The sequence below is a fragment of the Saimiri boliviensis genome, chromosome 8, assembly GCF_048565385.1.
Source record: "Saimiri boliviensis isolate mSaiBol1 chromosome 8, mSaiBol1.pri, whole genome shotgun sequence".
Taxonomy (NCBI): Eukaryota; Metazoa; Chordata; class Mammalia; order Primates; family Cebidae; genus Saimiri; species Saimiri boliviensis.
In genome coordinates, this window is record NC_133456.1 from 8,052,761 (window position 1) to 8,068,669 (window position 15,909).

General features: G+C 48.8%; 1 protein-coding gene across 19 annotated transcripts in view; it reads right to left on the reverse strand.

Annotated features, from left to right (window-relative positions):
• The window catches only part of CACNA1D (calcium voltage-gated channel subunit alpha1 D), a 321,073-nt gene that overhangs the window by 95,448 nt on the left and 209,716 nt on the right, over positions 1-15,909 (reverse strand). For 14 of the 19 annotated variants that reach the window (XM_074403658.1, XM_074403667.1, XM_003936561.4 and 11 more), the window contains 3 exons: positions 2,003-2,090; positions 1,674-1,733; positions 635-661 (listed from right to left, as the gene is read on the reverse strand). In XM_074403658.1, coding sequence (XP_074259759.1) covers positions 635-661; positions 1,674-1,733; positions 2,003-2,090 — 175 coding nt within the window. The remainder of the gene's footprint in view (positions 1-634; positions 662-1,673; positions 1,734-2,002; positions 2,091-15,909) is intronic. The other 5 variants (XM_074403661.1, XM_074403655.1, XM_003936560.4 and 2 more) reach the window with 1 other exon arrangement.

The window sequence follows — 15,909 nt, forward strand, 5'->3', positions numbered from 1 at the left end:
TTTCATGAAGACCAATGTATATGTTTTTTTCTGTTACAGCAAGAACACTGGGTGTTGTATCTTAAGAAACCTTTGCCTAACTCAAGGTCACAAAGACTTCCTCCTACGTTTTCTTCTAGAATGTTCATGATTTTGTATTTTATCTTTAGGTCTTTGTCTATTTTAAGTCAATGTTTATATACAGTAGGAAAATGTTTTTGTTGAAAAATAACACCCAGATGGAAAAGTACACAAATCATGGGTACATGGTTCGATGAGTTGTACCCACTGAGCATGTAACCTGCACGCACATCAAGCAATGCTGGTACCTTGGGAGACTTCTTGAACTCCCTTGCTCTGGAATGCTTCCGGGCAGCAGCTCTCTTAGGGAAATGACTCCGAGAACAAGGAGGATTAACGGGGAGGCAAAAATCGTTACTGGGTCTTGTTGGTTTGTTTTGAGGGAGACCTTTAGCACCTATTACACTGTCCCCTAAGGCAGGCTCATAGGATTCAACTGACTGACTGCAATTCAGTATCAATGTTATAAGCCATAGAGGAAAACTCAAGTCCAGAGCAACTCTCTGTAAAATTCAGAAGTGAGAACATACAAAGGCAACACACAGGCTAACGAAGAAAGAAAGAAGATACTGACCTGAGTTTGGATTTTGAGATGGCTTGACTGAAAGAAAGACAAAAAGTGTTAACGACTCTGGGTCTGAAGGTCTGAGCACCTGCTCCCCATCATTGCAGCTGAGATCTCATAAAAGCCATGCATACAGTGTGGACTTAGCGCCCCTGGTTACCACAGCAGGCTGGCGGGGGCAAGGCCAGAGCAGAAACCTGGGTGCTGCCAGGGCCACAGGAGCAGGCTGAGCACCCTCAAGGCCCAGGTCAGGGAAGACTCAGCCGGATTCCCTGCAGTCCCTGGCAGCAGGCAGTGATGCAGGGGCCAAAATGAAGGCGGCAGAGTGTCTCCTGCCACTCATCTTGACAGCAGCATTTGCTTCTACTACTGCAGAAGGAGCACTGCACGTGGAGTCCCAGTACTGCCATTCTCCCACTGGGTGAGTATAGGAAAGCAGCATGTCTTCTTGGGCCTCAGCGTTCTCATCCATAAGATGGGGATGACAAACCCATTCTCTGTCTGCTTCATGGTGTCTCAGAGAGGGCAGAGCAAGAGAATGGAGGCCAAACCGCTTCACAAACAGCTGCAGATTCTGCCCATAACACATCATTTTTATGAAACTCTGCCAAGAAAGGTTGAGTTCTCTTAAAAATGACACCTGTACTTTACAGAGATAAGACCTGAAGGATATCAGCAAGAAGCAAACAAAACCAAGTCACACAGGGCTCCCCCACGGCAGCAGTGCCCAGCACATTCTGCACTGCTGGTCCCCCCAGGCCCCCGCCAGCGACTGCAGCCCAAATCATCTACAGAAAAGCCAGTGAGTGTTAATGCAATGGTGCCTTCCCTCATGAGGAGAGGCTGGCGCAGGGCTCCAGGGAAAAAGTGCCAGGCGCAGAGAAGGTAGGGCCTTGCCATCCAACCGCCAGGCCTGAGGTTAGGAAGGTGCCACGAGCAAAGGAGAACTTAAATATGTAGCCCATTCTAGTCAGCAACTCTGCCACATAAGCTCTTCTTCAAAAGCACAAATGCCAAACTCAGGCTGGAAGGAGAATCAGGCCTTTACCCCCACCGCCGACACCCAGAGGGCCCCGCCTTGGCCGCGCCTCTCCGTCTCCACCAGCACCTAATGGACACAGCAGGCGGCCGGGTTAACCACCACACTCTTCACCACGGGCTCTACTTACAGGAAGAGGCTGTGAAATGCCAGTGCAAGGGTGGGGGGACGATAGCTGGGCACTGGAGGAAGCATGCCGAGGGGTACGAGGAGGCTTCCTGCCCACCGCACCCAAGGCGATGGCCCCGGGACTCTGCTGCAGCCTGGGCTGTCTTCCTTGCCACCTGCTTCTCTGAGACAACAGGAGGGGAGGGAGGGCGAGTGCTTCCCACACTCACCAGAGACTTCCACAGCAGCCTCGCGTCTCGGCTTCGCCGCTTACGTTCTCTGTGTTCACAGACTCCGTCTCGCTGGTGGGCATGCTAGCTGTGGGGGGAAGACGGGCTTCAGAGAGCGTACAGGGCGTGCCGCACACCGGGAGCAGGCCAGGCAGGAGCTCTGCCACCAGGCAGACCTCAGGAACCTGGGAGGAGGGCGACTAGGGCCTTCAGGGGCTCGGCTGGGTTATGGGAAGGCCAGGGAGCCAGGCATCTCCACCGCAGGTGAGCCTCTGCGCCCATGGCCTGTAGGGAAAGCACAGAGTCCCCCTCCAAGAGGAAATTCCATCCACTCAAGACATTTCCCAAGAAAGGAAGCCAAGGGATCAAAGTGAATCCTGTGGCTGGGTCTGGCACCAGTATGTCCTCCTCATCTCTGGGATCACACTGAGAAGCCACCAAAATGTACTTTACGGGTACATCTTTGCTTGCCCCAAAAGGAGCACAAAGAATATCTGTGAGTAAGCCTAACATTTCATGAGTCAATCATCGGAAATATGCTGAAGGAGAAGAGCTATTTTGTGAATGGGGAAGGCAGTGTATGAAGGTACCCTAAAGAACTCTATTTTTTGCTATCGTACCTGATGCTGAAGTTCTGCTGAGCTTGTGAAGTGAATATGCAGGAAGTGCTTACCCAGTAAGCTGGCACTAGAGTGCCAAGGAACTACACGGTCTCACCGGTGGGAGAAGGTTTTTGTCAACCTGTGAGCAGAGAGCAAGGTTGACTCTGGTCCCAGTGTGACTGGGGTCTCTGGGGCCGACCCACTTCTCCATGGCAGGATCGTGAGTGGAAGTAGAGAAAATGTGGAAACGCACCCACTAGTGTGTGGAGGTCCAGGGGCCGCCCAGGGCCAGCATCTGGTGCATGAGTGTCTTTTATCATCCACTTAATTCAACCCCATAAACATCATGAACACATGCTGGAGAGGGTCGGGGCACAAGCACTGCACCACCTGGGGCAGGGGCAAAGGGGCAGGCAGCCTCCACCTCACTTCCACCAGCTGTGAAGAGAGCTACCTGAGGGGTCCGCAGGACGTTTCAGAGACAAGAATGACTAATTCTGCTGGGGGGCAGAGGCAAGAGAGAAAGCCACCTAAGAGAATGCACGTGCACTTCCTTTTTCCTGAGGCATGACTTTGAACCTTAGTGACTGTTTTTATAGACCTTATGGCAGGCGTCCCCAAACTTTTTACACAGGGGGCCAGTTCACTGTCCCTCAGACTGTTGGAGGGCCGCCACATACTGTGCTCCTCTCACTGACCACCAATGAAAGAGGTGCCCCTTCCTGAAGTGCGGTGTTGGGGGGGGGGGGCGGATAAATGGCCTCAGGGGGCCACATGCGGCCCGCGGACCGTAGTTTGGGGACGCCTGCCTTATGGCATCACCAGTAAAACTTGGCCCGTGGACTCTGCCCATGTGGGTCCCCTTAGCAAGGACGGCTCAAGTTTCATCTGCAAATACAGGAAGTGGGCAGGAAGCACTACGGTGAAGATCCCGAGGCCCAGCCCATGCTGGGGGGAAGGAGCTGGATCAGGCAGCTCTGCACAGGGGGCTGTGTCCTGCCTGCCCTGCTCATGCCAGACTCCATGACGGTAACGGCAGGGATAGAGGTTCCACCTCTATCCTCAAAAAACTTAGAAGTAAGTTTTTTGAGGATACCAAAGATCCCTGATCTGTTCCTCTTGTGAGTACCCAAGGAACTGAGCCTGCCTGCATAGGAGCCTCCACAGCCATGCCCAGGAACACTGAAGCAAAGGTGTCAAAAGTAAAGACCAAGTGAGTAAAATTACAGACTCATATTACATCGCTGGTACTCTCACAGAATAATTTTCTTTTTTCCTAAGTCAAAAGAAACCAATTACAAACCTTGATTTACTTTTTCATTATTTCATGCAAGAGCAAACAAAAGCTGGACAAAAACAACAAAAAACCCTGAATCTAATCACAGAAAAACCTTACAAAAAAACCCAAAAAACTCCATTAACACACACAGACACACAAGAAGCTATTCATGCAATTCTCCTCAACTGTTCCTCACTCTGATTCAGCAGAAAGACAAGGAGATTGTCAAGTCCAACAAAGAAAATCACAGTGGGAGACCCTTTTCACATCGGACCATGACTCGGCACTGTGCAGCATCTTCCTTGGTGGTTACTGCAGCGACTGATAGGACCAGGAGTCGAGGGCAGTACGACGCGGGCAACCCACAGGCTGGTTGTCTTCTGAGACTCCTGGGCAATGGGCCACCTCTCTCGAGGCTTCACTTTCCTGTCTCTAAGATGGTGGCGTGAACTCCACGATCTTGAGGATCGTTTCCATCTTTAACAGTTTGCTATCTCAAAGTTGTACTATTAATCATGTTGGAACATCAGTCATTATTTCCAAAAGAACAAGCTTCTGAACAGACTAAGTCTTTGTGGTTTTTTAATCTCTGGAGTCATGTCTCATGCAGATATCAGTATGGTTGCAGCATTTCAATCCTAAAGCTTCATTTTAGAAACAATCTGATTGAAACAGATAAGTTACATATTTCCTATGGGAATGGGGTCATCAGTTAGCATTTCTGGCTCTGTGCCAACTATTAGTTTATGAACTGTTCTAGTTGCTTCCTAGATTAACTGTGGGGAAAAACAAGAAATAAAACTGAAATCCCCAAAAGGCAAGAAAAAGGGGAAGATAGTCTCGCAGCACTGTGCCAGGGCTCCACTGAGAGTGAGGCAGGGTCCTCCTGCTCTCTGAGCGGACTCCGTCCTTCAGCTGGGTTGGGATGATGGCTGAGAGCTGGTGCACAGGTTTTAAGTTTCACCCCACGTTTGTGACCTGACTTCTGTACAGCTCTCCATTTCCTCATCTGTAAAAGGTAAGAATGACATGAGGCATGCAGAGTGCTGGGTCCCCAGGGCTGGATGATCCATGAGGCCCACACATGTTAACTCCATCACCTCAGAAAAGCTCTCCTGGAGCTCCCCAGAAGCAAAGCAACCAATCCAGGGTCACTTTGCCCTGGCCACTTTCGTCATTGCACAGACGCATCTAGTATGAGCAATATTCCATACCTCTGAATCAGCTTTGGCCATCACTGTTGGTTTATATCTTCTCTGTCTTAAACTGAGTTACTGTCTAACTTTGCCATTGGAAGCACAGCGACTTCTCCTGTCATTGTCATTTGACGCATAAAGAGCCACAGGCACATAAGAAATAAATATATCCCAGAAAGATGCCGCCAGGGCTGAGGAGGAGTGGAGGCAGATGGAGGAGGAAGGGGACAGTGTCTATGCTAGAAATCGGAGACCTCATTTTGTCTTGGAAACAGACCTTGACCTAGCCCCTAAATCCGGGTGGAGAAAACACGCTCTGGCAGGACGCCGGCAGCCTGTCTTCTCCAGCCACTTACTGCCTATCACAGACAGACAGCATTCCCTTTTCCAAAAGTATTTGGAAAGATCAGGCTCAGCAGGAATAACAAAGACCTCATTTATTAAAATTAAAACATTTTACCTTTCATTTCCACTAGGCATTCTTTTTATAATGTTAATAAATTGATATGACTTTCCCTTCCTTTAGCCCCAATAGGATCTCATCTATGTTTTTAAAAATAAGGACAGGAGAGTCACAGAACGTTAGAACCAGAAGGGGCTTCTGAGAGTACATGAGCGAACTTGGATTTCTCAGAGGAGAGAACTGGCCAGCTTGCCTTGGGGCATACAGTTGAGACTGAGAACTCTCTCCTGACTTCCACTCACCATTCAAGTATGCACTGTGGTTTCAGTGCATACTGAAATATACTGGTATACATTTTGGTGTTATATACTTAAAAATCTACAAATCAAAAAGTTCCAAAAAGCCAAACAAGTCTATTATCTACCAGTGCTGGTTTACTATTCTAATGACCTTTATTAACCACTCAAAATCTGACATACAACCAAATCACTTCCAGGATATCAGCCCAGTGACCCAGGACAGTACAAAAATCAAGCTGTACTGGTGACGATTGGGCTTTTATAAAAATCCAAACACAAAGAGTCATAAAAAGTCATGTAGGTAACGTCATGGGCTAATCACTGGACTACGTGGGCTTATTCCAGCTGGCTTCCATGGCACTGTGGTTGGCCCATTTAGGTGGTGGCCTGTCCCCTTCAGCAGGGACTCAGTGTTAATTGTAGAGGCCTTATCAGAGGCACAGGCAGACCCCTCAGACCTCCCCGCATCACCGACAAGGGCCAGTCCCCGACTTAGAAATAAGCGCCAGGGGCCGTCTACATGTGGACAAGCTGTGAAGCCTCTTCCCCGACATATGCCAGGAAATTGCAATGTTAGAGCTTTGTTAGAAAACTTTATTTTTTATATAAATGTAAAAACTACTTTCAGTGAATCTGGGAAAAGCCAAGCATTAGGAAAGCCTGTGACCTGTGATGAGATGCTGGCACTGCAATTTGCCTGCTGAAAATCCGGGGAAGCTCAAGGCCTATATTTTACAATCTATTCCAGGCATTGGGATCTCTGGGAAGTGCTCCAGGGCAGACCCTTAGGCTCAGAGTGTGGTGCACTGAGATGTGGCGCTGGGTGTCACTGGGGGTGAGGGGGTGGTGGCAGACAGCAGCCCTGCACATTCCAGACTTAAGTTTCCAAGGCCTTTGCAGCATGGGCAGCTGGGCCAGGCCCCTACTTGGAGCACTGTCTGTGGATGTGGGTCATGGTGCTTCTCTTTAAGATCTCGTACTGGGCCTGGATGCCATCACGGGCAATGCCACATACACAGTAAACGAGGGAAATACACTGATTCCCAGGACAGCACAACTAGCATTTTCACTAAGGTATAGAAATGGATCCATCTACTCTCATGTTGAAGGACAACATTCATCTCAACCAAATGTGTCAGGCTTGTGAATCTGGAGGCAAATCTCTCTCTCTCTTTTCTCTCTCTCTCTCTCTCTCTCTCTCTCTCTCTCACACACACACACACACACACACACACACATACACACACAGTGAATGAGTCTATGTGTGGGTCTAAGCTGGCAGCCTCAAAATTGTGTTCACCATTAACAGGTATAGCAAAATCTCAGACCGACCTTCAGTGATGGAGGCTGATGAGGTCAAAAACGATGGAAGAAATGCTAGGAAAGTCTGGTTCTTATCACCAGGTGATGAGGGGACAATTGTCTCTTTCCCCCCGCACTTGGTTACCGGATCCGTAAGATGAGCTGTAGGACAGTATCATCTCTAAGATCCATTTACCTCTGACCCGCTGTAACTGCAGGAAGGCAGAAACGCCCACATGCTGACTGGTTTTACTACCAGCAGCCAGTGGTTTCCCCTCCACTCCCCCAGCTCTGCAAGGAGGGAAGGGCACAAGAAGTACTGTGAGCTCCTGGCCACCACCATCAGGAGGGGAGCCAGGGGTCCAGCCAGCAGCCTGCCTGGGAGAACTGAGTCCAAATGGCCGGCATGCAGAATGTCCCAGAGAATGGGGCGCAGCACAGGAAGCAGTAGCTCCCGAAGGGCCTCAGGGCATCACAGGAGAGCCCCAGTCCTCCAGTCAAGGACCCCCAAAGGGAAGACTTGCCACACATCAAACTGAGCCCAGAGCCCCCCAGTCTCCTTCCAGAACCTGCCCCATTAGCAGCCTCATTCACAGATGTCTTACTCCTCTGTTCTCCACGGGACAGGCTTTCTTGCACACTCAGAAATTTCTTTTAGCATTTCCTTCCACCTCCAAGCAGCCTAAAGCTTCTCATTCTTTTGAAAGAAAGGGGTACGGGGTGAGGCTGAACAACTGAGAAATGGCTAAGCTGTGGCTGCCTTCCTAGGGGACAGGCTACCTGACAGCCAGATCTCATGTTTTCATCTTATTTTCATGAAAACATAAGTAGTACCATGACATACATACAGGCCTGCCAAATCCAAAAGAAGCCCACACACCCCGTGGAGGCACATGCTCATGCTAGTAGTGACACATTAGGCCAACCCAGGGTAACAGTCTCTCGCTGCTGTAAAGGAGCCAGGCTCTTCTTGGAGAATGTGGGTCAAGGCCAGACCAAGGTTTCCGCATGTCAAGCAAGAAGTATGCCCAGACAGTAACTATCTCCACATGTCCAGGGACAGGGGCAGCCCAGCATCCACCCGAGGGCTCCTGCCCCACCTGGTGCCAGCAGGGTCAGGGGCCCTTCCTGAGTCCCCAGGTATTTCAGTCAATAAAAAACCATTCCCACTCGAAATAAAGTACCTTAAACATGTCAGCCTGCTTCTTCTCCCTGCAGATCTCAGAAAGACAATGGAGAAGCCAAAAGAATCTTAGAGAATCACAAGGCCCAAGCCTGCATTCTGGAAGGCAGACCTATGGTGGGGGGTTTTCTCTTTTGGGGACAGAAATCATTTATCTCCTTTTGGTAACCCCTCCAGAGCTATATCCCTACGTCAGTCTTGAAAGACATTTTTTCTTATGTCCATGACACTATTTCCTGCTTAGCTGAAGGCCATTCTTCTTGCTAACGCTTTCAGGCACTGCATCAAGCCCAGGCCCCTGTTCATAAACCTTCTGTGAACACTACAGCTAAGAAAGGCAGTTCCAACTCTGCCCCTAACTAACTGTCCAACCTCAGGCAAGTTCCGCCTCCTCCTCCCCCTCCTCTGGGGGCCACAACGTGCCGAATGACAAGGGCTTATATCTAATCATCTCTTAATTCCTTTTCACTTTCAGGCCTTCTGATGAGACCTAGACTCTAACATAACCCTCTTCAGATAGCCATGGGTTGTTCCCGTCTATGTCCCATAACCGCCGAGCTCAGCATTCCACGGGGGCAGAGTCCACTTCAAGGGAAACAGCACTGTGTCTCCTCTGTTCCCTTAGAGGCTGACTTCACGTCTCTGCAGTCTGAATCTTCTTAAACAGACTTCCACCAGACTCAGGTGACCAGGGCCAATCCTGGTGGTGGAACCAGACTGACTGTGCTGTCAAACCACTGCCAGGACTTGGGCAGAGCAAGGCAGCAAGCCAGCTGCTCACCTAACTGCTTCCTGGGGACGGGCCTGACAGCTACTCCATGGATTCTGACGAACAGCACGTTTAGCATCATTGCAGGACATAGCTGGAAATGTCACTTTCCCACAGGAGCCCACTCTCAATTTCAAGGGCAAGTGGCCCCAAATCTTTGCATCCCTGAAGTCTATCTTTATTTATTTTTATTTAAGAGACAGAGATCTCACTCTGTTACCCAGGCTGGAAAGGAATGGTACAATATCACTGACTGTAGCCTCAAACTCCTGGGCTTATACAATCCTCCTGCCTCAGCCTCTCAAGTAGCTGGGGACTACAGGTATGCACCACCACACTTGATTTTTTTTTTTTTTTATAATTTATTTTTGTAGAGAGAGGGTCTCACTTTGTTGCCCAGGCTAGTCTCAAACTTCTGGCTTCAAGTGATCTTCCAGCCTCAGCCTCCCAAAGTGTTGAAATTACAGGTGTGAGCCACTGCATCCAGCTAATTTCATTCTTAAAGCTGCCACTACCAGCTTTGGCATAGTCCTGGGCCACGTAGCCAGAGACTAGGAGATGGAGAAGCAAATTGAAACATGTAGTCTGGAGGGGAAAAAAAATCAATCAAATAACATTATTGGAATTTCTAAACAGTTTAAATTTTAAAACATCCTTTGGGGAAAAGTATTTGAAAAGTCTGTCTTCCAGTCCAAGAATATTCATGCTGAATCAAGTAAATTTTTTGAGTTGGTTCAGCTGCTTCTTTATAAGGTACAGTTCAAACAAAAAAGAAAACTGCAATGCTATCTCGGTAAGGGCACATACTTTGGAAAAAGACAAGAAGAAAGCAACGTCACCAAGTTGCAAAGAAATCACCCAATTAAAATATAGGCATCTTCTGAACACACCACACGGCACATGCATTTCACACAATGCCTATGTGCAAGGAAAAGGTATCAGAGACGTTGCGGAAAGAAAAGGTTCAGTGTCAGCCATTTACCATGATCTTTAGCCCTGCGTTGGCGAAAACAGCAAAACTTCTTTTTCTTCTTGTCCTCTTTAAGCAAGTCAGCCACTGTGACCCCTTCAGGTTGAACACAGGCAATTTCATTATGAAGCAGCAGAGGGCAGCAACAGCAGCCAAACCAGGGTCCGACGCGCCAGTCCCGCCAGCCAGGTGGCCTCACACAACGGACGCCCGCCTGACCCGGTCCTCCCCCTGCTAGGAATCCAGCTCAGGATCGCAACAGTGGAGAATAAGTGCCCTTTCCACGGCTATTACACAAAACACCTGTCTTCAAGAACCTGTCCTCAATCAACCAACCAGCTAACCCATGCTAGATAAAGGTTTCCAGTGTTTGGTTTCCCACCTAAGAAGCGTGTTAAGGAAAGGGCACTTCAGGGGGAGTCAGGAGCCCTGGGCACTGACTGGCTGTGTGTTTCCAAACACATTCCCATATGGGACGGGACAGGTGGGAGTTCAAAAGGTGGGCTCTGGACTCTGATAGGCCAGGTCTAATCCCAGCCCTGCCACTTCCAGGTTGGATGACTGTGGACAGGTTACCTGATATCGCAAAGCCTCAGTTTCCCCCTCACCTATAAGGTGTCAAGAATAGTTGAACCTGTACTGCGTAATAAGAGGTGAACAGTAGAGACAGTAATAGACAATGTGCTCAGCTTTGGCAAGGGACGATCAGCCACCACTACTGTCCTCACTACAACTCTCCCATGACCACCAGGCCACAAGAAAAATGACTCTAAGATCTCTCAGCCCTTGCAGCCCCGTGATTCCATGATCACTCCAAGCTGGCTAGTCTTTAGAGTAGCGACCCCATGCTCTAGGGAAGGGTCATTCGAGGGAGTATGGAGCAGCAGCAGGAATGCTGAGTAGGCAAGGGAATGGGGGCACAGACACCTGTACACGCTGTGGGTGGGCAGAATACTCACATTCCTAAATGTGCATCCTTTCTGACACAGCAGGCCCTTTTCTCGTATCCTCTACAAAAACACGAATGCGAGCACGTAGCCACAGGGGCATGCGTTTGTAGAGGTTAATGGTTAGCATGCAGGCTGGGGCAGAGCTTGGGTTCAAATCTCAGCTTTGCCACGTAGGTCACGTGGCCTTGGGAAGCAACTGAACTGCTTTGTGCTTTAGTTTCCCCACCTGTCATATTCCTGTCCCACAGAATTGTGTGAAGAAGAACGAATGTATTCACTCACAGCCCTTGGAACAATGTCTCACACACAGAAAGCACCTGCCAAATGCTAGTTATTATGACTCTATGTTCCTCCATTCAAGAAGGGAGTAATGGAGCCCTCATGTGGGACAGATACTATGCTGGGTGCAGCCACACAACAGAGGGCAGAAATAGACCCTATTCCTGTGGCCCCATGGAGCTCAGGGCCTTTGGTGGGCAGAGATCCACGTGCTGTAGAGTGTACAGCCCGTTGGAGCAGTTTTTATAATGGTAATTTATTGAAAAGAGCCAACATTTGGCTTTAAATACATGGGAAATGTCTCTGGTATACAGTTCAGTGAAAAATACCTGTGCTGGGCATCTTAGGGTGGGAGCTATCTGCGTGCTGTCTGTGCCACGTGTTATGCACAGTGAGGTGTGGAAGTAGAGGCTCCAAACTGCTAAGTCTGCCTCCCTTTTAAGGACAAGGAAGAGAGAATTTTCTCTTACTTTATGTACTTTGAAATTACATGAATTCTTTATGTAGGCAAATATTACTTCCATCATTAAAATGTATTAAAAACAAATAAAACAACTCTGATTTGAGACTGCAACCTGGCTGAAGCACTCCTCACCTCCACTGTTGGGCAACAGTCCCTGAGTCCAGCTCCCATCAGCTCTTAGGAGGCTGAAGGTAATGGCCAGACATGCAGGCACCTTTAGAAATTACAGCTGCTTTCTATCACCCTGTGGAGAGAGTCTACCTGGCCAGACAAATACTCCCAGTGCCACCCTGGTGGAGAGAGTGTGCAGCCGCTGACCCTAGGGCCAGCCCCTGAGTCAGCCCTCCCACTTCCAGGGAAAGCACTTCCAGCTGCCTCTCCAGTGAGGGCGCTTGACCTGGATGCATATTTACCGTATGCCACTCTAACTGCTGCTGTTTGCTTTACAGCTTTCAGTTGAATATTTTCCATTTTGAACTTGCACCTTGAGGTAGTTCAATGGTGATGAAAGCAGTTTTATAAACCAAAATTTCAAAACCACAGTCTTTCAAAATAAGACTAGCAAATTACTATGCCTTATGCTTGCAAACGGCTATGCCATCCTCGTTTTCCGTCCACCCCCAAAGCAAACATTGCAGTAAGAGGCACCTAGGTAGCACATGCAAAAGGGAAGCAGCTAGGGCAACCTGCTCCGCCAAGCCCTGGAGTGGCAGAGTCCCTGGGGAGGCAGGCAGGGCCAGTGCCCACAGCCTCCAGGACCACTGAGGAAGCAGAAGACAGAGGGACTGTCCTGGTGGTCAGAGACGAACCTTGAGGGATGCCCCTCCCTTTCTTTGAGCATCAATTATCTTTACTTAGAGGAATTATTAATCATTAATAGTTCCCACGATAAAACTGCCCTGCTTTTTTGGCCAGAATTTTAGGATCAGTGTCCTTTAAAATAATTTCATTATTTTTAATGTTTTTTGTTTGTTTGTTTGTTTTTTTAAAAAAAAGACTAATCACTGACAATGAGAAGAGTTTAAAATAGAATCTTAGGCTTCCAGATTTTTAATGGTCCTAGCAAAACTCCATTGTTAACTCAGAAGCAGCTGCGTACGTCTAAAAAAATCACTTTGAGATTTGGCAGGGTTTCTTAAGAAACTTGAAGCTCAGCAAAAAGTTAAATAAATTATCCTTGAAATTTTACCAAATGCTCAGGAACTCACTTCAAAGGGAATTTTGTCCATTCAGTTAATTGTGTGACAGCAGCTTTCCAATAGCAAATTTATGAAACTGGCATTTTAAATATTCTATGAATGCACAAAGCTGGAGATACCTGTCACTAGTCACCAGACAGCTCAGTTAGAGGCCTGATTACCTCTCCTTTTCTTAAAGTGAATGCCTGGAACAGTGTGATATTCAGCCACTGATAGCACCCCGGACTCAGGCGTTCCTGACCCTAGCTTCACATTAGAATCCCCAGGGAATTTTAATGAAAAAGAGCCACCCCTGGCTCCCACCCTAAAATTAATCAAGAGTCTTAGAGGGTGGCGTGTGCCATCAAGAAGCATCCAAGCTCCCCAGGTGATTATAATGTGGAGGCAGCGCTGGGCATCGCAGATGCAGGCAGTGACATTTAGCAGATCAGAGAGAAAAGATAATGTGAGCGCATCTCCAAGTACTTGATTTGACATCTGTTCTCTGACAGCAAGCACCGCCAAACTAGAAATGGACTTCAAGAGCCAGAAAGCTGTGCTGCCCTATCTCGAAAGTGACCTAGTTAACAGATTTGTTTTCCATCAATGCTTCAGAACTTTATCGTTTCTGGACAGCAGAGTACAGGGCAATGGTCCTAAGAGGGAGGCCCCACTCTGAGGCTGGTTAGAGGTCTAGCAGACCTAAGGAAAGTCTAATACTGCATGTTCTCACTGATAAGCAGAAGTTAAATAATGTGTCCACATGGACATAGGTGTGGACGGAATAACAGGCACTGAAGACACAGAAGGGTGGGTGGGTGGACGAGGGGTGCGGGCTGAGAAATTACTTACTGGGTACAATGTGCACTCTCTGGGTGACGGTTACACTAAAAGCCCAGGCTTTACCGCTATGTAATACATCCGTGTCACAGAACTGTACTTGTACCCCTACATTTATACCCCCAAAACTCTGTTGAGGTCAAGTTTTACCAGCATGTGATGAAGACAGCAGCAGCAAGTACTGCAACTATGACAACTTCTGCCAGTCACGGAACATTGAGTTGTCACAACAGCCTCACGGAAAGACGTATCGTTATCCTCTTCTTGTAGACAAGGAAAATGGGGCTCAGAGAGGTTAAGTGATTTGCCTAACACTGAAGTACAAATTCCAAGTCACACAACTCAACTGCAGCCACATCCAGAGAAGGGGCCTCATGACGCCCTCCCGCCTAGTCCTTTGCCTCCTCTGAGTTCACAGACATCTGCTGCTATTAATGACTTCCTACTCCTACCTCTGCTCATCTAGGCTAAGGCTCCACTATCAGGAAGTGCTGCTTCTCACAATGTCACTTCATTCCTCACGGTCTGGGAGGAAACTGCTCAACTCACATCCAGGACCCAACTGAAAAAGCTATCAGTTGAATCAGCATCCTTAGCCACTCTGGACCAAGTCAGGAGCCTGGGCCCGGCACCATCCTCCTCCCCAGAGATAATAGCGGAGCAGGGGTGGAGGGAAAGGCAGGCAGGGTGATCTCACACCCCCAGGGAGGATGCAAACACCATACCACGGGCAACGCCCACACTTCTACTGCCTGCTAATCAGATGCACAAAGATGGCCCCTGGCCTGGCATGTGCACGTGGTGAATCCAGGACTGATTATTTGGTGAGGAGAACCACTGGGCCTCACTGAAACCCTCTCCTCATGTGGTTTTCTGGCTGTGACAGGAAAAAAATGGCTGGCAGCCACGGGAGGCCCCAGGGAAACCTCAACAGCGCCGGTTTCTCCAGAGGGTCTGGGCTGCTGAGCTCTATGATCAGAGAGGTTCCCTCCTCAGAGGAGGAGGAGATTTGGGGGTCTCAGGTCAGTTAAATCCCGTCATGGCTCCCACAGCCTAAGATTTCTGTCTTTATTTAAAACCCTCATCATCAAGGCCCTGGAAATCTGACGACTCGGGAAGTTCTGTGCGCCTCAGTCCACAGGAAACTCCAGCACCTGGCAGAATGAGCTCCGTCAAGGACAAGGAGGCACCACAGAAATATTTGCTATTCTGGATCACACGTTAAGCTAATTAATCATTTTGAGTCACACATCACTGTGCGTAGCAGAAACAATACTGCTGATGTTCTAAAGACACAGTGCAGCTCTATGGGCTGGGGAGTCCCAGTGAGAGGGAATTCTGGAGATCTACAAGGCTTTTAAAGGGGTTTCGTTTCTTTCCCAGTTTACTGAGCAATGCACTTCAGGGCCCTGAACATTTGTTACCTTGCTCACCTTGTTCATGCCATTTCCACAGCTTCCAAAAGCCCCCATGAATGCTCCCACGCCCACCCTCTAACACCCAGTACTGCTCCTCCCACAGAGCCTTCCTCACATCACCCCGGCCGCCCACTCCCCCCAGCCAGCATCTCCTGGGCTCACACAGCACAGTGCTGGCCCTTAACGATGGGACCAGCTTCTCCATTCTGTCTCACACGAAGCCACTCCTCCTCCATCTTCCCCTCATGGAAAGTTCTCTGAAAGGCAGAGACCGTGATTTCTGTCATCGGGTTCTTTACGGTGGCAGGGCTTAGGAAATGTTTGGCTGAGATAAAATGGTTAACCCTCGAGATATCACCTTAAATCCAATGAAAACCCTTAATCCTCAAATCACAGGCCCTATAAACGACTCTACCATGACTGATGCTAGCAACACAAGAACACAGATCCTTGTCTATTTCTACAGGAGGAGAAATAAGCAGGGGGAAGGCCACTGGCCTGTAAGAAGGCCTCGCTCAGCTCCCTGGGTGACGCAGCTAAACTAGCAAAGAAAGGTGCTCCGCTGAGAAAAAGCGGCCATACTTCCTCTCGTTTAGAAATAACACGCTGCGTTTAGGAGAGATGAGGCAGGTGGCCAGCGGACCTCCGAGGCAGGTCAGCATCTGAGTTACAGTGTGCAAGTGAAGGGGAAGAGAGCTGGGCAGGCATCTCCAAGCTGCACCTATGTGGCCTGTTGCCAGCAATACGGCAGGTGCTGAAACTCTGCACAGGCCACG